At 42.3% G+C, this 22,054-nt stretch overlaps 1 protein-coding gene across 1 annotated transcript; it reads right to left on the reverse strand.

The window, feature by feature from the left end:
• Positions 1-912: 912 nt before the first annotated feature.
• Positions 913-21,663, reverse strand: LOC128585991 (guanylate-binding protein 2-like). Its single transcript, XM_053591452.1, has 11 exons — positions 21,372-21,663; positions 13,735-13,964; positions 12,662-12,789; positions 11,848-11,957; positions 10,783-10,979; positions 9,100-9,342; positions 6,812-7,092; positions 5,085-5,297; positions 2,628-2,730; positions 2,148-2,341; positions 913-1,190 (listed from the first exon to the last, which is right to left on the reverse strand). The coding sequence occupies exons 2-11, from the start codon at positions 13,943-13,945 to the stop codon at positions 1,080-1,082; spliced, it is 1,791 nt and encodes a 596-aa protein (XP_053447427.1). The 5' UTR covers positions 13,946-13,964; positions 21,372-21,663; the 3' UTR covers positions 913-1,079.
• Between the last annotated feature and the right edge of the window lie 391 nt (positions 21,664-22,054).

The raw sequence follows: 22,054 nt of genomic DNA on the forward strand, positions 1-22,054 counted from the left end.
TGGTCTATTGCTCTATTTATTCTAAACCCTTTTTTAGTTTTATTAGTTGATAGTTTTCTAGGTCTTCATTTAAATTCAAATTTTATGGTCAGTTTATTGATGTAGTTTTTAAAAATTTAAATTTGTATTATAATTGAACACGTCAAGTGTATTTTTTTGACCAGAGATTGTTGTTCTACGACAGAATACCCCCAACTCTGAGCCTAAGGGCTGGAGATTGCAAACCTAGATGGTATATATAGAGAAAGTGGGGTTCCACTCACACATGCCTTCTGCACAGAGGTCACCACTTCCTCTCCCAGTGTCTAGGAGTTCATCAGTGCCCACAGGCCAGGCAGTCTCCACCCAAGTGGGAGCTGCACACTGCACATAGAAGTCCAGTGACATGTCCCAGATCTCTCTTACTTGCAGCCAGTGTGTGATCCAAAACTATTCAGCAGGAGTGATGCCCAACTGTGCCCATGGTTTTGTTCAGTTACATCAGATTTATGCCATGTTCACAGTAGTTCAACCTTATCCTAGGACCAAAGTACTCCTTGAGTAAGAAAACATATATTGAGAAAATATACAAGGATGGTGTATATGAGGGGGAAAAAGTTCACCTTAAATAGAAATTGTATGAGATCTCCTCACTGTAAAATACATCCCAGTTACATGATTTAGTATCTCTTGAGCTCTTGTGCATGATTTCAAACCTAGGATGCAGTTAAGGATCATATTAGTAATTAGTGCTATAAATAAGCATGAATTGAATTGCTCATCAGGTGAAATACTGACTTTATCATTAAGCTTCACTTTGAAATTTTTATGACTTAGCAAAAATGCAAGCGTCTCTCTTGAGAAGATGGATATTCTAAACACCTTGACTTGAGATTACACATTGCAGGTAACGAAATATCACTGCACTCCATAAAAATGTACAAACATATGTATTAGTAAAATTTTTAAAAGGAAAACAAATTCAATTGTCATGATTTCAAGATAAGTTTAACAGCCATTGTTTGGCCTTCTGAAGTTGTTCATTCAATTTGTTCCTTGGGGAGAGGAAGCTGGGTAGGGAGATTCTGTTTCTGACATGTTTAGAGTATGGTGCAGGGCTTGGGTGCTGTTCTCCTTTGGAGTTCCTGGACCTCTCTTTTTAGTTTGTTGCTCTCATTGTGGAATCCCTCCTTGAGAAGTCGTTCCTGCTCCTGGAAGGAAAAGTGGAGACTAAGCTCATACAACTTCACACATCTCCCATATTTGCCAAATTATGTTCTCTTTTGGTAATTATATTGATCCCTTGAGAGCTCTGAACACTCTTAAAATCCTTTCTTCCCTTAATTTCCATTGTATCATTATCTCCTGAGTCTCTTATACCCACCAATAAAATTTCTGGTACTTTTTTAGCTTCAGAAATGCTGTCGTACAGTTTTTAAAATATTGTTGACCTAGAATTTTATTCTTAGGTTTCTTCACTTCACCTATGTGTAACACAGTTTTTCTGCAAAAGACAACTTTCCTGTTTTTATTTTTGTCTAACCTCGGATCTATATAGTATGGACTCCCAGTGAGAAAATAATAGTTCCTGTGCCATTAGGTAATGATTTGATTTTGGAATGCCTGTAAAACACCCATGGAGTGCCTAGCAATTAATAGCTACAGTCTTAGTGATAGCATAATGAAAGATTCTATGGTATTTTATCCTGCAAGTAAACAGCCTTTAGTAATCAGATGGCCAGGGTAAAAGCAGTTAGGAAATGAAAAACATAGTAGAGTGTCTGGGCTAGAAAGTTCTTTGGGAGGTATTCAGTTCCCCATCTTAACGTTTTTTTTTTTTTTTTAAGACAAGAGTCTCATTATGTCACCCTTGGTAGAGTGCTGTGGCGTCACAGCTCACAACAACCTCAAACCCTTGGGCTTACGCGATTCTCTTGCCTCAGCCTCCCAAGTAGCTGGGACTACAGGTGCCTGCCACAATGCCTGGCTATTTTTGTTGTTGTTGTTGTAGTTGTTATTGTTGTTTGGCAGGCCTTTGCCAGGTTCAAAACTGCCAGCCTCGGTGTATGTGGCTGGCGCCCTAGCTGCTGAACTACACATGCCAAACCTCATCCTTACGTTTTTTGATTTGACAATGTAAGAGACATTGAGAAGATGCCCTCTAATACCTGAAGTTTAATAGCTATTATCTTCTCTTGCTCAGCCAGCAACTGGGCCCTGTCCCTCTCCATCTTCTCAGTCAACTGTCTCACATGCTCCTGATAACTCTTCTCTTTCTGTTCCATCATCTGCTCATTCTTCTTTTGTATTTCCTCCAACATCTTCTTTGCAGCTTCTGCGGATTCAGCTTTTATGCGTTCCACTGGGGAAGAAAAAGCAGCAGAGAAACATGATTAGTAAATTGCATGAGTTCCTTTTACCTTTTACCCTCTTTGGCTTTATTCTCATGTCATTGAGAAAATTGATTGTAAGTTTTTCATTGAGTAAGCAGAAGACAGATGGCCACACATACCAGTTAAATGACAACCATAGAACTAAGAATGATACTTGCTATTCTTTCTCTATAGTAATAATTCCAGGTAAACCAATATTGCTAACTAACATTTTGTACAGGTCTCCCATCATGGAGTGCTTTCAGTTGTTCTTACCTTCAATCTCTTTTTCCTTTTCTGTGAGCGACTTATCAGTCCCTAGAAGGGCATCAGCCACATCCTCTTTGGACTTTAAATATTTTCTTAGCATCTCTTCTGCCTAGTTACACAGGAAGTTAGAATGAGGGAATAGTGACTATGGTTAAGGCAAAACCCTGCAATATATCTGTTAATTCCATGTAATTTTGCTATCATGTCACACTTCACTTTGTAATTCAAAAAGTATTTCAAGTTTAGCAGGTCTAAAATCCAAGTCTGGATCCCTCCTACACCTGTTCCTTCCCAATCACCCCAAGTTTAATAATTAGAAACTCTCTTCATCTAACAAAATCCTTGATACTTTCTTTGTTGCATACACCCCCCCACCCAATCATCTGCTAAGTGTGTTGGCTTCAGCTTTAAACTATAGTCAGAATCCATCTCTTGCCACCTGCTCCACCCAAACACCTGAGTCTAAGCACCATTGCTTCTAGTGGGGACTGCTGCTGCAGCTCCATCCTCTCTCGCTTCCCTACAGGCCATTCGCAGAGCGGCCAGAGTTTTGCTCCATTATTTTAAGAAAGCTCATGAGATTCTTCTACTCAAAACCCTCTACTGACTTTCCAACTCATCAAAATACACTCCCAACTTCTTTCAGCGGACTTCAACATACTCCCCTATCTGGCCCCTGTGCTCTGACTGCTCTTCTGGCCCTGCCTCCTGCCCTCTGTGGCTCACTGCCTGCTAGCACCTTAGCTTTTTTTGCTATTCCTAGAACATAAGCCAATTTATTCTTCCAAACCATTTCTATTGTTTGAAATTTTCTTCCCCTAGAAGTCCATTGGTTGACTCCCTACTTGCTTTGAAGATTCTGCTGAAACTTTACTTCACCTTATAGGCCTTTTCTAAGAACATACATGCACAAAATTGTCCCACATTTCCTTTCCCTTCTATACCTGCATTATTTTTTATTCTTCAGAGCTTTTTTGTCACATTGGCAGGGATTGTTAGAGTCATCCTAAATCTCTCTTCTGTCCTGTATACTTTGTAACAAAACTCTGATTTTATCCCCAGCTGGGTATATGGCAGATCATGATACTATACTGTCTTCTACTCAACATCCCTTATAGCTGGGATGTCCATAAGATTGAATTCTGTTAATAATGTGTAATCAGAAGTGTGGTATCTGTTTGGTACTTCCTAGAAATCTCTTTAACAGGAGTTGACTCATAGCCTCTTACTCTTCTATTTCCCCCTCTTCTTTTCCACCTGTAATGTGGAACCAGAGGCTGCAATCCTAAGAGGCATCTTAAAGCATAAATTGATCTGGAAGATGGAGGCTGTGTGCTAAAGGGCTGGAGTAGAATGAAAGGAGGGGCCTGGGACCAAGATGCACATGGAGCCATCACAGCAGCACTGGGCTCCCTCTTCCTGACTTCTTGCACAGAAGGAAGAAAGATGCATTTGTATTTTTTAAAGCCACTGTTGTTTTTTTAAGAATGTATATCCAAATCTAATTCTATGTGACATAACCTGAGGATACCAGCACTGAAGAACTGTTAAGAGCACAGATCCTTCAACCTAATCTTGCATTTGGGCTGCACTGCTCATTACCCACATGACACAGGGTGACTCCTGGTACTTCTCTGTGCCTCAATTATTCTTATAAAATTGGGATATTAAAAATATGTACTTTGCAGGATTGTTCTGAGTATTAAATGAATTAAGCTTTTAGCCTTGTTCCTGGAACACAGCACTGCAAGTGCTATCTTTTTTTTTTTTTTTTGAGACAGAGTCTTACCATGTTCCCCTCAACAGAGTGCTGTGGTGTTACAACTCACAGCAACCTCAAACTCTTGGGTTTAAGCAATTTTCTTGCCTCAGCCTCCCAAGTAGCTGGGACTACAGGTGCCTGCCACAACGCCTGGCTATTTTTTTTGTTGTAGTTGTTGTTTGGCAGGCCTAGGCCAGGTTCGAACCCACCAGCCCCAGTGTATGTGGCCAGTGCCCTAGCTGCTGAGCTACAGGCACTGAGACAGTGCTATCTATTTAAGTATTAACTGTTATTATATTACTATTATGGCCTATAAATACTTGGAGAGAAGTTGGTCTTTGAGTATTTCTTTTTTTAATTGCTCTATCCCCAGCAACTTGACAGGTGCCCGGCATGCAGTTGGACCAAACAATTATCAAACAACTGGATAAATAAGTAAGTGAGCAAATTCCATGAACATTTTTTGAGGGCTCAGTCTGGGCTCCCAGTGAGGAGCTTGCTACCTATCTCACGGTAGGTTCTTATTGAATGAATCAGTAAACGAACGGCTGAAAGGCAGAGGCCCTTCATACCAACAGCAATGCCAGGTTTGTTGGGTTGATTTTTGTTCCCAGTGGGATTTGAAAGAGTTTCCTTAACAAGTCCCCAGAAATGGCACCCACTGTGTAGTCCCCAGATTTGGTATCCACTGTGTAGTTTACCTGTATTCCTTTTCTGGGAACTTGGTCGTACTTATTCTGTAGCTCATGCTTCCTCTGAATAAAGAGATGGTAACCTCCTGCTTTAGAAAACACCCCCTGCTTCACTTCCTCTTCTAGAGGACCAAAAATATCCTCAAGTAATTCTGTGCAATAATCTTCTGATGCTTTCAAATTCTGCTTACAAAAGTTATCTCGCCTTACATCCAACTGGGCCTGTGAAGTGACAAAACACATAGATGGTACAATAAAGCCATGAGGAGGATGTTACCCACACACAGACTGCTAAGAAGTGCTCCCCTGCAGAGACTGCAGCATCTAGATAGGGCCACACTCATCACCTTCCCTAAGACAGGGCTCTTTGCAAAAATGTATCCGCTTCTCCATGATTTCCTGAAACCGCACCCCCTGCTTTCCTGCTTCAGAGAATGAGTCTCAAAGATCAGACACTGTTTCATAGGAAACTTTGCATTTTCAAGTCTCCAATTTTGGAATGGTTCGGGGCACAAATACTGGAGTCAGGCAGGCCTGTGCCATCATGTAGCTTTGTGACATTCAGCTTCTGTGAACTGAGGGTTCCTTGTCTGTACACAGAGAACAGGAGAGAGATGGCTGTCTAGGTTTCTCAGCAGGATTTTCTGAGCTGATGTAAAGTATGAAGCCCACAGACTTTTCCAGAAGTGCTCAGTAAGGTGTCAGTGATTATTTACTATGTTCTCTAATATGAGAATATTTCTGTATATTTTCTCAACATAGGGCTAATGAAAATGATGAAGATTGTACCATTAGTACTTTCAATATTTATTTTTTTATAATATCTATTTTTTTTTATAATAAACAGCACCTTTATCTACATTAAATCAATCAAGATGCTACACATCAAGGGTGCTGATTTTCCATTGACATTGACTGCATAGTTTCACCAGAACTTCTGACTGTAGCAATGTATTATTTATAAAACCCAGGGGAAGGATTTTCACCTGTCAAGTGGTCATTCTTCAGGCAATAATACTTCCTTAACTTAGAATGAGGGAGACTTTGGACACATTCCCTAATAAACTTCTTATGACTGGTTTTTCTTTCTTGGTCTCCTGAATGTTTTACCCATTATGTAAATTAAGAAAAAACAATGGTCTGTGAAGCTAGTGAATGATGCCCCATGATCATATCAATGTACACAGTTATGATTTAATAAAAAAAAAGAAAAAAAACAAGGTTTTACGGTTATTACATTAAATATTATTTATATTATTAAAAAATAATTGAACCCCCACATATAATTACTAGAGAATATGAGAGCAATGTGTTTTTTCAACTTTTTTTTTTTTTTGCAGTTTTTGGCCAGGGCAGGGTTTGAACCCACCACCTCCAGTATATGGGGCTGGCACCCTACTCCTTCAGCTACAGGCACCACCCTATTTTTTCAACTTTAAAAGAAAAAGGTAAACTAGTTCTTTATAAATGAAGTTGTGTAACTTACTTATTTGCTTAAAATACAGCATTCAGAGTGGTAGAAATAAAAAAAAATGGATTTTTATAAAAAGACTTAGCTAGTTATGGTGCTATTTTTTTTATAAGTCCAGGGTAGGTATATCTTAAACTTTTAAAAATGATTGTAAATACGCACACATAGCCAGGTGCTACTATCTTGGGGTCTAGAAAAAATTACTCTCCTCAAAAAGAAGGGCCCATATTTTGCTGTCTTTCAGGAACAAGAACATCAAATATACCCCTAGTTTCTTCTGGAACGTTTGGTCCACATCCTTGAAAGAGTGCTTCATGAAGATTTCAATGGCCTCTCTCTCAATGTCCCTGTGTAGGTCCAGCAGCTCCAGGAGGGTCTCTGTAGGCAGCTGCACCTTCTGGCTCATCTGCTGCTCATAGTAGTCAATGGCCTTTTGCACTGCAGCCGAGTTCTCTATCTGGGCCAAGGCCAGCACCGCATTCTCCATGCAGGGCAGATCCCCACTGCTGATTGCATCCACGTAGGTCAGCACCAGGTTCTGTAGACCTACAAAAAGGAATTTTAAAAATTATGGGTAGCAGTTGGTAGACAGAGTATTTTGTATGCTTTTCAAATGAGTGTCACAAACAATAGAGTTGAGGATTTTCTGAGAAAGAATAGTAATAAAATAATTTCTTAACCTCCAGGTGTAGAGGAAATTAAAACTACACTTTCTCTTGCTTGCTTCACCCAAAAGGAAGATGTCGGAATGCATAGATTACAGTAAGGACATTACAGGGCTGAGACATCAGGTCTAGATCGTTCCTTACCCTTCTTCTCTTGCCTCTCTCCCTGTACTCCCTTTTTCTCTTCCTTCCTAATTTATTAAAAAAATCAAGGAGGAAAATTAGCCTTTTTTATTTTTATTTTCCTTAATGGTGTAAGCCACTAATCTTATGTCTGGCTTATGTAAATGGGTCTTCCAGATATTCTCTTGCCAGAGATACAGATGGGGTGACCAACTCATTGGATTTGCCCAGGGCTTTGATGGATTTGGCACTGAAAGTCACACATCCCAGAAAAATCCAGTCTTGGACATATTAAAGTGGTTCATCACCCAAAAGATAATAGTTCTTTGTGACCCAATCCTGTAAGTTCTCTTTTTATACTTTTGATTACCAGCTATTAGATGACTGGGGAATTTTGTTTCCTGATTTTACCTTATTTTTAAGTTTTGGCTTTGTATATTTAATGCCTGTTCAATATCCCTTACTGTATGTATCAGCAGAAACCCAATGTTAAATAATCCAAATACAAACAATTCATCCATTCTGAAAAATGACTCTTCTTGATATTACTATCTGTCAGGAACACATCCATTCAAGCAGTTGTGAAGCTTGAAACCCTGGGGACAGGTCGGGCACTTCCTTCTATATAGTCCTTCCATACATCCGTTACCAAGCCTTTTGGATTTGACATCCAAAATATGGTTGGGTCTTGTCTATTTTGACCACAACCTTGGCCTAACCCAGTCCTCATTTATTGCTAAACCACTGCAAATAGCTTCCATCCTCTCATTCCCTCCCTGACACCCCTCTGACAAATTAGCTACAAAATACTCTAACATAGATATAAACATGAATTTTACCTCACTGCCCACAATTCTTTAAAGTCCTTCCACAGAGTTTACAAACTCTAATCTCCTTTAAGTTCTCTGCCTGTCCTTCTAAAACCAGATCTCTGCGGACTTCTCCAAATCATGACATCACTCTAATTCAGTGCACTTTGATCCAATCACATTTCCTTTATTTTCTTGAATTTACAAAGTTCTTTCCTACCTCAGGCCTTTCCGCATGACATCATCTCTGTCTTAAAAGCTCTTATTCCCTATGCTTCTGGTTAACGCCTACTCATTTCTAAGTTCTCAGCATCTTACATGTGGCTTCCATCACAAATGAAATGACTTTCATATACAAATATTCTCTATCTCATAGTGTAAATCTCTGTCTTCTTAGACTTTACTCTTTCATAGCAGCCTGTTATATTAATCACTGTCTACCATTATACATTTTCAAACTTTAAACCAAAATCTTTTGCTCCTACTATGCTGAAATGAGACCAGAAGTCACATTTCTTTTATTCATCATTACACCCAGTAGTTCACATATTACCACCATTCCCTAAATATTTTCAAACTGCTGAGCAAGAGAATTATTACACTATAGTCAGTGGCAAAGTTTCATTTACATAGAATGTTTGCTTTTCTTTCTGTGTTGCTCTGTACATAGCTCCTGAAAGCCTATTTCACAAATGGAGAGCTGAGAGGCTGGTGGAGAAGATTACCACAGTAGAATTAAATTCTAGTTCTTATCTTTTTTCCTCCTTGCTGTTATGAGATGATACTAGAAAGGGTTTTAGTTTCCATGTAAAATTAATGTGATCTTTGTGTTACGTTTTCCTGGACATCATTAGACTATGTATTTGCCAGAAGTGACCTTTTTTCTTTTCTGTTTTACCCTCTACATTGGGCAGAAGGAAAGTCCAGGTGAGAAGTAGGTGGAGAGAGCAACTCACGAGGCCCGTTGACTGTGATGCCACCTGACAGAGTCTTGACCTTGGCATGGCTGAAGATGTAGGAACAGAATTCTGCAACTTGTTCTAGGAATTCAGGGTTCAGATGGTCCTCCTTTAGCTGCTCCAAGCGGGTAAGGTACTTCCTGTGAGCAGGACGGTCGAAAATGAAGCACTTCTTCTCAGGGAAAAACTTTCGAATACACAGTCGAGGCTCATTAAAGATTTTACTCTTTTGATTATTACCTGCAGGAATGAAAATTAGGGGTGGTAAAACTTCAGCCCAAGTACTTCAAATATGTGATCCTGCAACATTATAATTTTCACAAAGCCTAAGTAAGAAGCTGGGTGCAGTGGCTCATGCCTGTAATCCTAGCATTCTGGGAAGCCAAGGCGGGTGGATTGCTTGAGCTCATGAGTTTCAGACTAGCCTGAGCTAGAGCAAGACCCCACCTCTACTAAAAATGAAAAACTGAGGCAAGAGGATTGCTTGAACCCAAGAGTTTGAGGTTGCTGTGAGCTATGACACCGTAGCACTCTACCAATAGTGACAAATTGAAACTCTGTCTCAGAAAAAAAAAGAAAGAAAAAAGACAAAAAAAGACTATAGAAGGAGAAAATTAATGATGAAGGAGAGATTTTTTAAAAATTACTTGGTTATATGGGCAGTGCCTGTGGCTCAAAGGAGTGGGGCGCTGGCCCCATATGCCGAGGTGGAGGGTTCAAACCCAGCCCCGGCCAAAACTACAAAGAAAAAACAAAAATTACTTGGGTATAGAAAGAAAATCTTTTTTCAAGAAGAGGTAAATAGTGCCACCACTGAGGATCTACTCAAAGGAAAAGTCATTATATCAAAAAGCCACTTGCACGCAGACGTTTATCACAGGAGAATTCACAATCACAAAGACATGAAATCAACTCAGGTGCCCATCAGTTGATGAATGGATAAACAAAATGTGGCATATATTATATATATCATGTAATACTAGTTAGCCATAAAAAGGAATGAAATAATGTCTTTTGCAGAAAATTAGTTGGAATTGCAGGCCATTATTCCAAGTGAAGCATATTAGGAGTGGGAAAACAAATAGCACATTTGGGTATTTGTGGGGGCTAATCGATGGATTTATAGTGGGAGCTAAATGATGGATATGTGGCTGAAAAGTGGTGTGATGGCCATTGGAAACAAATAAGAGGGGAAAGTGGGAGGGGGATGAAGGAGAAAAATATACCTATTGGGTACAATGAACACTATTTTGGTGACAGGTACACGAAAAGCCCTGATTTCAGCATTATACCATTCATCTGTGTAACAAAAAAACATTTATACCTCCTAAATCTATTGATATAAAAAATGCTGTTTAAAATTGCATTCTGGCCAGGCTCACACCTGCAATCCTAGCACTCTGGGAGGTCGAGGCTGTGGATCACCTGAGCTCAGGAGTTCCAGAACAGCTTGAGAGTCTGTCTCTACTAAAAATAGAAAAAATGGCTGGGTGCTGCAAAAAAAAAAAAAAAAAAATCGAATCTAAATGATTTAGTCAAGCCATGTTTTCATTTCCACTAACAGAACAATCAACAAAACACAGTCATAAAATTCTAAAGTTCAGCATCTACACAGGAATGGTCATTGTGATATTGTTTCCTCTCTTTTTTGTTACCCAACCAATCAGTGGGCCCAGTAACCTTGTTTTAGCTGCAGCGAACGCTCCAGGTACGCATCAGCGGTGACAGGCTGTCCATCTATTTCCAGTTCCAGGGAGAAATCTCTGAGAGTCCACACGAATGCTGGAAAGAAGCTCACAAAGTCAGCTGAGTCTTCAACCTTACTGTCATCTGGTGATGATTTTGACCTGATTCGATTTGTCAGCTCCGTCACGTAACTGAGATGCTAAATTAAGTAAACTACAGAAAAAAATACCACTTTTTATGCTATACTTTATACCAGTGCTTACCTAAACTAATTTGTTCTCTCTGCATTTGTTGATTTATTCATTCACAAACATTTACTAAGCACCTGTTTTAGGGACTAAGAATATTCCAGTTAATGACATATGCTACCATTATAGAACTTACACTTTAATGATGAAGATAGACAATAATCAACTAAATAACCATGCTAAAATATCAGATATTGACAACAAGTATCTATTGGTTGCTAGTCTCTAAAAAGACACCAGCTGCTAAAATCTTTAACAAATAAAGGTGTGTTGACTGGGAGGCTGGTAGATAAACTGTAACAAAGAAGGGTGCTGTAGCTTGAGGTTCTCTTTTTGATGGTGGAGGAAGGAGAATGTGTCTATAACTGTTTTAAGGTGCAAGGAGGATACCTAATTCATCCCTGGGATTTATGACATGCAAAGTTTGGGATAAAAAAATAATTACCAGGTAAGATCATGTGAGAGATCTGCAGAGGAAATAACTTCTATGGTGTGTATCTAGGGGTCAGTTAGACGGCAATACTGAAACGGTAAGAATACAGAGTTTGGTGAAAGTGAGAGCATATGTTCTCGAGAACATTTTGTGGGACAGGATATTGAATCAGATAGAGGATGTACAGAGCCTTGTGGGGCTGAATGTCTGGGAATATGGAAGGTTCAAACTCCTGGTGGAGGTAAAATGAGATGTGAAGGACTCCCCCATCAAAGAGGGGACTTTATGAATTCTTCTCCACCAGGCTCTGTGCCTGGTGAAGAGATGAAGCTGTTCTTTCTCAGATTGAGTGCTACTCTGACCACAATGAAAGGATACTGCAGTTGGTCCATGGCCTGCTGGTTGATGGTTCCCATGCTATTGTACACGAAGGTGCTGCTCAGGAGGATGGCCAGGGCAAAGATCCAGGAGTCATTCTGATTGTCTCCCTGGAAATCAGAAGGGTGACTAAATGAAGTATTTTTCCCATCTGTAGCATGAATTTAAAATATTAATTCATGATGTTGTATGATTTAAATGTCATATATGTAACTTGTATATGACAGTGGTAAGTTCAGATGCACTTGATTAGTAGTAGCTATGTTGATCAGCTACTCAAATTCCCACTGGTATCCTGAATATAAGTTTATGACTATCTTCCATTTCCATGACACATTATGGTAAGAAATTTTTTAGACAGTAGTTAAAATAAGCTCCTTTACTAGGAGTTTTCTATGTCCAAGATTCGTGTAGTAGTAACACATTATCCTTAATGAATAGAGAGGCTATCATGAGATCTTGCTCTTGGCTCCTCTTTCTAGTGGTGCTGCTGTGGATATGAACATTCTTACCATCCTCCAGGGTCCCCACTGTGAAAACTCAGATGTATTTGAAAATTAAAGGAGTCTTCAGTAGTCTCACTGAAACATATTACTATAACATGAAAAAATGACTAAAAGCATCATTCGCCATTATTTTATGAGTTGACTCATAATCAGTTGAAATTACTGTCCACTCTCAATGCTTGTATCAAGTAAACTAAAAATAATACAATAATAGGATTAATTAGAATCATAAATCAAGGAGCAGGAGTGATAGTGCAAAGGGGGCTACTGATGTGACATAAGTAGAATTTAAAAAATTTATTTTTTACCTTCTCTACATCTCCCAGGCCCTCAGTATCAAGCAGAACTAGGATGTGTCCTGGCTTCCTGGGGTGGGGCACACACCACATCCAGATTCCTTTGGTGTGAGACTGCACGGTGGCGCCCAGAGAGAAGCCTGCAAACAAGAGAGGGGATAAGACAGGAAGGAGATTACAAAGTAGATGCTTCTGAAAATTGAAAAAAATATTCACATAGGTGAAGACTGAACTCCAGACCTGTCTCTCATAAGCTGTGGAAATTTAGGTAACTCACTCCCCTACGCAATATTTTTTCCATCTGTAGAATGAATTTATAATAATCAATTCATGATGATATTAATTTAAATAAGTCATTTATAAAAGATACAAAAAGAAACTACAACCAGTATTAATGTTAATTACAATCCCAGAAATAGAAAAATCAGGAATCCAGCATAGATTTGAAACATTCATTTTTCTTTAAATTGCAGTGGAATGGAGCCAGGTGTGGTGGCCCTCCCCTGTAATTCTAGTACTCTGGGAGGCTGAGGAGGGTGGATTGCCTGAGTTCACCGGTTTCAAACCAGCCTGAGCAAGAGCAAGACCCCATCTCTAAAAATAGCCAGGCATTGTGGCAGGCGCCTGTAGTCCCAGCTACTCAGGAGGCTAAGGCTAAACGCTTGAGCCCAAGAGTTTGAGGTTGCTGTGAGCTAGGACGCCAGAGCACTCTACCAAGGGCAACAAAGTGAGACTCTGCCTCAAAGATAAATAAATAAATAAATAAAGTTGCAGTGAAAGATTGATGTTGTCACAGGAACTTTTTAGAAAATGTGTAATGATTCATTATTATGTAAGCTAATTTTCTTTATTAGCATCTTATTTCTTCCACAAAAGCACATTTATATTCTTAAATAAAGGCAAAGTGGGAAGAAAGAGTGAGTTGACTCCAATCTTCCACACAAACTGCATGTGAAGAGCCCAGTGATGGACTGAAGTTAGTTTTCAAAATTCATCCCCCACTCTAACTTTCTCTCTTCTCATCCCCATAATGGGTGCTGACTGTGTGATTGGGCAGAGGAGACTCAGCCACGCTGGTCACTCACCCTTGTCCTTCCCAGCCAGCTTGTTCATCAGGTAGGATTTGCCCGTGCGGTAGAGGCCCACGATAGCCACCACCACCATGGGCTGCTGGATGCCAGACAGGATCATCAAGCCTTCTGGATTAACCACCAGTTGCCCTTTAGTGTTCTCAATGAGGCACACTGGGGCCGGCATGTGGGTCTCTGGGGCCGGCACGTGGGTCTCTGAGGCCATGTTTGTGGTGTTCCCTTATCTGCAAGGCAAAAGATGAAATGGAAAGCAGTTTCGAATCAGTTAGCCAAACAGTACTGTACAATATGGACTCAATTTTTCTTTTCTATCCTTGAACTTTGTTTTTTGTACATTAAAAAAGCCTGTTTTCCTTTAAGGCTATCCTATAAACTGTTCCACTGGCTCTCTTTAACTTTATTTTATAAAATAGTTAGATTCACAGAAAGGTATACAATGGGTACGGAAATTCCCATACACCATTTCCCCAGCTTTCCCTAATGTTAATATCTTAGCTAACTATAGAACAATTACCTAAACCAGGATTTTAATATTGATGCAGTATTATTAAGTAACTCACGCACCTTATTTTCACTTCAGCAGTTTCCCACCAAGGTCCTCGTCTCCTGTCTAATCCAAGATCCTTCATGCATTCGGTCATTACGTTTCCTTAGTCTTGCCGTACCTTTGATAGTTCCTTACTTTCTTTTATAGTTCCTTACTCTTATGTTTTGTATTTCATGACCTTGGAATTTGAGAAGAGTACTGGCCTGTCATTTTGTGGAATGTCCTTCAATTTGGGTTTTTCTGGTGTTATCTCATTATTAGGTTGAAGTTATATAGTTTTGAAAAATGTGTCACAGAAGTGATGTTCTGTGTTCTTAATGTCTTGTATAAAGGGAGTCAAGTTTTCTATAGGACTTATGACCTTTGATCACCTGATCACTTTGTTAAGGTACTGTCTGCCTGATTCCTCCGATGTAAAATATTATTTACTCTTTTCACCCTAAAAAGTCATTTGGAAAGACACCTTTGAAACTATACAAATATAGTCAAATCATACTTTAATATTTTTTTCAGCCACTATTTTTAACATTCATGGATAATTCTTGCTTCTACCATATTTACTGTGATATTTGACTAAGGGTAATTTTCTTTTCTTTTCTTTTTTTTTGTAGAGACAGAGTCTCACTTTATGGCCCTTGGTAGAGTGCCGTGGCATCACACAGCTCACAGCAACCTCCAACTCCTGGGCTTAAGCGATTCTCTTGCCTCAGCCTCCCAAGTAGCTGGGACTACAGGCACCCGCCACAACGCCCGGCTAAGGGGTAATTTTCTATTCTCATCATTTCTTCTGCATTTACTAATTGGAATCCTACTGTGAGCAAGAGTTGTCCCTGCTCCTCCATTTATTTTATTTATTCATTCAATCATTTAGTTTTATCAGTGTATACTTACAGATATTTATTTTACTCTGTGGGTAACATTTTTCTATCATTATTTTGTTGGTCAACGTGTCCCAGTCTGGTACTGAGAATCAACCATTTCTCCCCAAAACTCTTGTTTTTATCATTGATTAGTAGTTTTAGACACCAAGCTATCACATTAGGTGTGTTCATTATTTCTAGGCCCTCTCAGGGGAAAAGTTAAGAAATATATGTTTATATACTAGCACATGAATATACACATCTTTATTTCTTTTCTATGTATCCATTTCTATATATAAAGTTTCTTCTGAAATTTGCAGTTCCAGTCCACCACAACTCAATTTACACAAACTTTTACCCTTTGTTGTAACCTTTTCTCTGACTATATAATTGCACACAATAAATTTACTTACTTGCTCGATTCTAGTCCACATCAAATAGTTGCCAAGTTATTAATAATGAACTGGGGAAAAATAACTTTACTAGCTAGAGTACATTATAAGTTGACGGTTCTTTTTGTGGGTGGTCTTACGCATATAGTCAAAACACTGCATTGACAAGGTTGTTTAGATTAGCTCTTTCCTTCCGCCTCCTCTTCAGTGTGGTTAAATTATTCGTTTGTAACCCAGTTAGGCTCATTTGTTGGTTGATTTTAAGTATGTATTTATTTTTGAGTGTGTGAAATATCATGGTTCTAAAGTCAGAGCTTTACAAAAATCTGTAATCAGAGAAATGTCACTTCTCTTTCACGTTACAGCTCTTTACTCATCCCAGCTATTTTTCTATTCTTTCCACTTCATTCCTACTCATCCTTCATAGATAACCAATCTTATTAGATTCTGGTGTATGTTTCTTATATTCACTTTTCACAAGTGAGCAACCACATACATGTATATTTCCTTATTCACATTTTCTAACGTGAAGATGACATTATTAGGCTATATGGAAATCCTTCCATATAAGTTCAGAAAAAGCTTTCTCAACCCTTTTGACAGGTGTTGACTTGACTATGTGGATATACTCTTTTATGTATGGACATTCAAATATTTTCCAACTACAAATAATGCTGTAAAGAATAACGCTACTGGGCGGCACCTGTGGCTCAGTGAGTAGGGCGCTGGCCTCATGTGCCGAGGGTGGCGGGTTCGGGCCCAGCCCCGGCCAAACTGCAACAAAAAATAGCCGGGCGTTGTGGCGGGCGCCTGTGGTCCCAGCTGCTCGGGAGGCTGAGGCAAGAGAATCGCGTGGGCCCAGGAGTTGGAGGTTGCTGTGAGCCGTGTGACGCCACGGCACCCTACCCGAGGGCGCTACAGTGAGACTCTGTCTCTACAAAAAAAAAAAAAAAAAGAATAACGCTACTGATCTTGTGGATGTATTTTTATATTGTTGTAGGAGTAACTTCAAGATAGACTCCTACAAGTGAGATTGCTGGGTCAAAAGGTAAGAATGTCTCATTTTGTTAGATATTGCTAAATTTCTACCCAGAAGGGTGTGCCAGGTTATATTCCACCAGCTCATCTTCTATCTCAGTTTCCAGAAAATGGAATTTTTTCTAGGTATCTCACATCTCCTGACCTCATTCCAAAATTTCCTTTGGAAGCTTTTCATGTTTACAATAGATCTTTGGACTGAACAAAACGGAGCTCTCTGAGCTCATGCACAGAGTAATGGGCAGCCTTCATCTGGGCTATGTTATGTTGAACGACTATCCGCACTCTGAAATATAGATGCCATTCTTTTCTTTTTTTTTTTTTTTTTATAGATGCCATTCTAACCAGCCATGGCCCTGGTTTCTTCTAAATCTGCTCACGGGCAGAATCTAGTCAGATCCTGGGACTGAGGTTATCCAGTTCCTTCCTCCCTCCCTGGGCAGGAGCTCTCTGAGGTACTGCAGCCCATCCTGCCCACACACTCACTAGTTCTTTGTGTTTGCTGCACAGCAACATTCACATGTTTTTCACTGAAGCCTGATGTCTCACAAACTTGACACTTAGTCTGTTAATTTGGGGGGAAGGTTTCATTTTTTTATTTTTTTAAAATGTTGAAAAATAAACCATATCTGCTTCATAAGTCCCCAGCTCCCCTTTCTCCAAAAGGAGGTGGGCATGGTGGAGGGCCTCAGCATTTCCCATGGGCCTCTGAAAACAGAGCTTCCCTTCCATCCTCTGGGGCTGTTAGGCCCACCTGCCCCGCTCCTGCCCCCCTCCCTACCACACCCAGACTTATTGATTTAAAAAAGGGAAAGAGGAATAAGAACAGCCAACACACCAAACTGTCCTCTCCCCACTCCCACACTAAGGTCACTACCTCTACACACAAAGGGCAGGGCCAAAGGGCTAAGCCCCAGCAGACTAGGAGGCAGCCATTCCAGTTGCAGCCAGGAAGCGGAAAGTACTCTTAGGCCAGCTCAGAAGGCCTCTGAGCCCCAGTCCCTGGCTGGAGGGAGATAGGCTCCGCTGCCAAAAACACGTGCAGAAACCATAGGTCAGGCTGTGCCGACTGGCAGCTCTGGGTGTTTGAAAGACCTGGTGAGGGCCCATAGTCCCTGTCCTCAGAGACACCAGAGGTGTGGGAGAATGTCCAGCAAAGGGGTTGAAACCTCTGGTTGATGGAGGACCTTAGGGCTCAGAGTGAGGGCGCTGGTGGCTTCAGAAGGGTTCCAATCAGGGTGGGTGGGGAATTAGGGCCAGGATGGGGGCACTGTGATAGGAGGCAGCCAGAGCAGGCAGTTGAAAAGTAGTGGGGATTGGAGGGAGAAGCAGAGTGGGAGCTGTGCACAGAGGTGGCCTCAGCAGCGGATGACTGGGACAGTGAGATGGGAGGTAGAGGGGGTGGTGGTGCAGAAGGCACTGACTGGGGTGTAGATGTAAGTGGACCTCATTGTCTTCCTCTAGGCCTGGGGCTGGCAAAGGGGCCCCTCTCCTAGCCTCCTCTATGGGGACAGGTACTCCTGAGGCCCCATCCTCTTGGCCTCCCATACCTGCAGCACCTCCTCCAGGTTGAAGTGGCTTCTGAGCATTGCGATGGGCAAGGGTAAGCATCTTTATTTGGTCTTCACTTGGGTCAGTCTTGCTCCCAATCACCTCTGCAACAGCCCAAAGTCTTTGTCATACCTAGGGATGACTGGGACAGCCAATATCTACTCATCAGTGGTCTAGCTGTTGTTGAACTTGGCCTTGGCCTCAGGGGGCCAGAGTGAATAGATGCTGCCCTCCAGGGCTTGGTGCAGGCTGCTGGTAGTGGCTTCATGCTCTGCACCTGGAGCTTGAGGTAGATGAGCTAAGAATCCAGACTTCGGAATGCAAGGCTGGGAGGTCTGGGCTTCCTGACCTGCAGTGAGGCCCCCCTGCAGTGAGGCCCCCTGGACTCAAATGCACACCATTGAGTGGGCGATGCCAGGTTCACAACAGGTGGTGGAGGAACTGAGACACCTGGGCCTATTTCTTCCTGGGGCCTGGGTGCGTATTCAGGAGCCAAGGCGGCCGTGTGGGGTCTCCAGAACCTAAGTCTCCCTCATTCATCCGTCCCCGTCCCTTTTCAAGCTTATCATTGCCTTCCTTGTCCTTGTGACACCCAGCCGCCATCCCTGTCTGTCCATCAAGTTAGTTGGGCTGCAGTCGGTCTTCCAAGAGTCATAATATGTCACCAGGCTGGGAATCCGGTTGTCAGGCAGCATCTGCTGGATCCACTGGACGCACTTGCCACGGAAGCCAAAGGCCTGTTCAGACAGCACCCTGTCCTCCACCGTACACTCAGCAGGGAGTGGGGCCAAGTTGGCCAGATCAGCGGCACTTACGCCACCGGAGTGCGCCCAGCGCCTGCTCGATGCTGCAGCCATGGTTCCCTTGGCCATTGCAATGTTCTTATCAAGGTTGGCACTTCACACGCCGTGCACACCAGCCTCCCCTTCAGCTCCTTGTTGTTGTAACATGCGGGGCTCTCGGGCTTGCACTCCGGAATTCCAGCCTCATAATCGGTTCTGGCCGGATCTGCTGTCGCGCCAGTACTGCTCGCTGTAGTCATCCTCCGGATGAAGCTGCCCGCGGTCGGGCACCGCCTTGGGGGGGCTATGGGACAGGATCCCAGAACCTGCGCTGGGCTTCTCCATCACAGAGGGCATTCCCCTGCCCAGCTGCCCCGGAGGGCGCCGGAGCCTTTGGAGAGCCACCGTGGTTGCGGCGCTCGCCTCCAGCGCGGTGCCCCGCCGGGCCTGGAGAGGTCGCCGCTGCGGTTACGAGAGGCCGGAGGTCGCTCTCCGCGATCGCCACGGTAGAGGGAGTCAAAAAATTCTGTGCATTATTGGGAGACGCGGGGGACCAAGCGCGAGATCCGGTGCGCCCGGGCGTGCTAGTTCTGTTCGCGGGGGTGGGGAAGTCGGGGACGCCCCGGAACCCCACCATCCGCCTGCTGGTGCTGTTCAGCGAGCTGGCGCAGCAGTGCAATTTGCGGTCTCTGCGGTTTCTGTTTCCCTCGGCTGCGCCAGGGATAGTCCTGTCCCCAGTTGAAGACCCCTGTTCCAGCCAGGCCCCTGTCCACCACAGCAGCCGGCGGGGCCCCATCGGCCGGTGCGGGACCGCGAGCATAGAGCCAGGCGCTGGGCAGTGTTGCCCGGAGGCGGGCGGAGCGCGGCGCGGACACTCCCTCGCACCTCCCGGGAGCTCGCTCTCCCAGCCGCTCTCAAGTTGCAGCTCGCCCGCCAGCTCCTGGCTCACGCACTGAAGCCGCTGGCAGAGAAGCAGCGCCAGCTGTGGGCTCAGCACCTCGCCCCACAGCCCAGGCCTCCACCAGCTGAACATCTGGCACCCGGTTGTAGGGAGGGCCGGGGGCCGGGAAGGCCCGGGCAAGACCTTCTAGGGTAGGATCAGGACCTGGGTCCGGAGCGTGTCCTTCTGCGGGCCCCTATTCGCGTATTCAGGCTCCCAGAGTTGCCCCTGGGGAAATCCTACTGCCTCTCCCCAGGAGTAGCCGGAGGTCAGCCCCACCCACGCGCGCCCCAGCTCCACACTCTAGCTGGCTGGGGTCACTGCCGTTTCATCCGCCGGCCTTGAGCCTGCCCGCCTGGGTCTAGTCTGTTGATTTTTGACTCCCTTAGGTCACCAGCTTTTGACCTGTGTTTCAAGATCAAGTCTTTATTCCCTCCACGTATATCAGTTTACATATTGATTATAATTCTTTCAAGTAATGAAAAGAATACACCATCGGGAAGCGCTCTCAAACCAGGGCTTGTTTGAACTCCGCTGCGTATTGAGTACTATATACACAATTGTAAGGATACCCTCTTTAACCGGCCTTGATAATTTTGAAAAGTTAAAAGAAGTAGAAAACTTTCCTCCAGGAATGTTTTAAACTTCACAAATGTTAACTTTGTCTTTTAAACTTGAATGTCTTAACTTCTGTAACTTAAAGTGATCATGATATAAAATTTATAATCTCTTTAAGACACACACAGAGGCCAAAGGCACCACACTTTTCATTCTTATCCTATGACAGAGAGCTGTTTTCTTCAACTATGAAGTTGATTACATCTGACTTGCTCAGCTGAAAGCTTATATCTAATTATCTGGCTTGCCATATCTCATAGAGCGATTCTCAAGCTGTGGGTTGTGACCTCTTTTTAACAATGAAAATACATTGCTGCATTAGAAAGGTTGAGAACCACAACATGACAAAAAGTCATTTATTTTTCTATGATCAGGACTTATTTCCTCTACAACAATGGCCCACAGAGAGAAATGTTTATGGTTTCCTTTTGTAGTGTGAGGTATACCACCATAAAATGGGGGAAAAAATAAGTGACTGATTCAGAAAAAGTTGCACAAAGATTTGATAAGCTCCCAGTTACAATTACTTGTTACCTGCTTTTGCCCATCCCAAGTTGCCCACCTTCATTTACTTGTAACTATGGAGGTTGCAAACAAGAAAGCAATGGAGTCTGAGTTTATATAAGCAGATACTAATAAATAGAGATAATTTAAGATGGTGTCAAGAAAGAAATACCCTTAAAGCGTCCCCATTTCTCAGTGTAGTCACCACCTCTGCTGGAGCCTAACTCAACACAGCAGGAGCAGAGGGCACTTAAGGGACAGGAAGCCGCCTGATGAGACCAGGATTTCATTTGGACTTGTGTCCCACAGCAGGCTGGGTGCACCCTGTCTTGGGTATGGCCAATTCAGAGAAAAATTGTGCACCTTTATAAATTTTTCCCATCTGTGCCCCAGTCTTACCCGGAGTAGAGATCCGTTAGTGCCAGGAAGGATTCAGTTTCAGTGAAAGAGGTGGGAGTCCTGGTCCTCTTCACTCCTCTCCTGAGTTTGGCAGCAGTCCTTTCACCCTCTTTTTCTGTCTCTGGAACTTTAGACTTTTGTGTTCTGCTCCAATGCCCTTGGCCTTTCCAGAGTTTCTTCAGAGACTAAAGATTGGACAAATCAAAAAGCAAGCAACCTCAGCAATAAGAAGTACCAATATGAAAGTGAAAGTAATTTAAGGAGGCAACTTATCTACCCTAAAAGGAGCCAGAGCTTTCCAGAGTTTTTTGTCAGAGACCTTATAACTAGACAAATTAAAAAGAAAAGCAGACTCTGCAAAGAAGTACACAAATATGAAACTGAAAGTAATTTAAAGAAGGAACTTATTTACTGTAAAAAGAACCAGAGCTGTTCTGGTGGGAGGGTTTGCCAGATAAGATATCTTAACCAGTTTTATTACTGGAAGAAATCTTAGAGACTGCTTGTATTATTAATAAAAAAGCTTCACGGGATCATTTAAAATAAAGTGATCTCCTGTTTGTGCACCAGTTTGGGAAGCATGGAGATGAGAAAATTTCATGTAATAGTTTGTAGGTCCAATGTCCTTGACTGTTATACTCATTCTCAGTGGATCTTACAACTCACACCCTCATTCATGTCTT

The sequence above is a fragment of the Nycticebus coucang genome, chromosome 5 (genome assembly GCF_027406575.1).
Source record: "Nycticebus coucang isolate mNycCou1 chromosome 5, mNycCou1.pri, whole genome shotgun sequence".
NCBI lineage: Eukaryota > Metazoa > Chordata > Mammalia > Primates > Lorisidae > Nycticebus > Nycticebus coucang.

Excerpts from the sequence above, each read along its gene's own strand:
- LOC128585991 (XM_053591452.1), bottom strand. The coding sequence starts at position 13,945 with ATGGCCTCAGAGACCCACGTGCCGGCCCCAGAGACCCACATGCCGGCC. Across the intron at positions 10,980-11,847 it reads CAGGCCATGGACCAACTGCA|TTACGTGACGGAGCTGACAA; the intron begins GTATCCTTTCAT and ends TTAGCATCTCAG. Across the intron at positions 2,342-2,627 it reads AAAGGAAAAAGAGATTGAAG|TGGAACGCATAAAAGCTGAA; the intron begins GTAAGAACAACT and ends TTTCTTCCCCAG.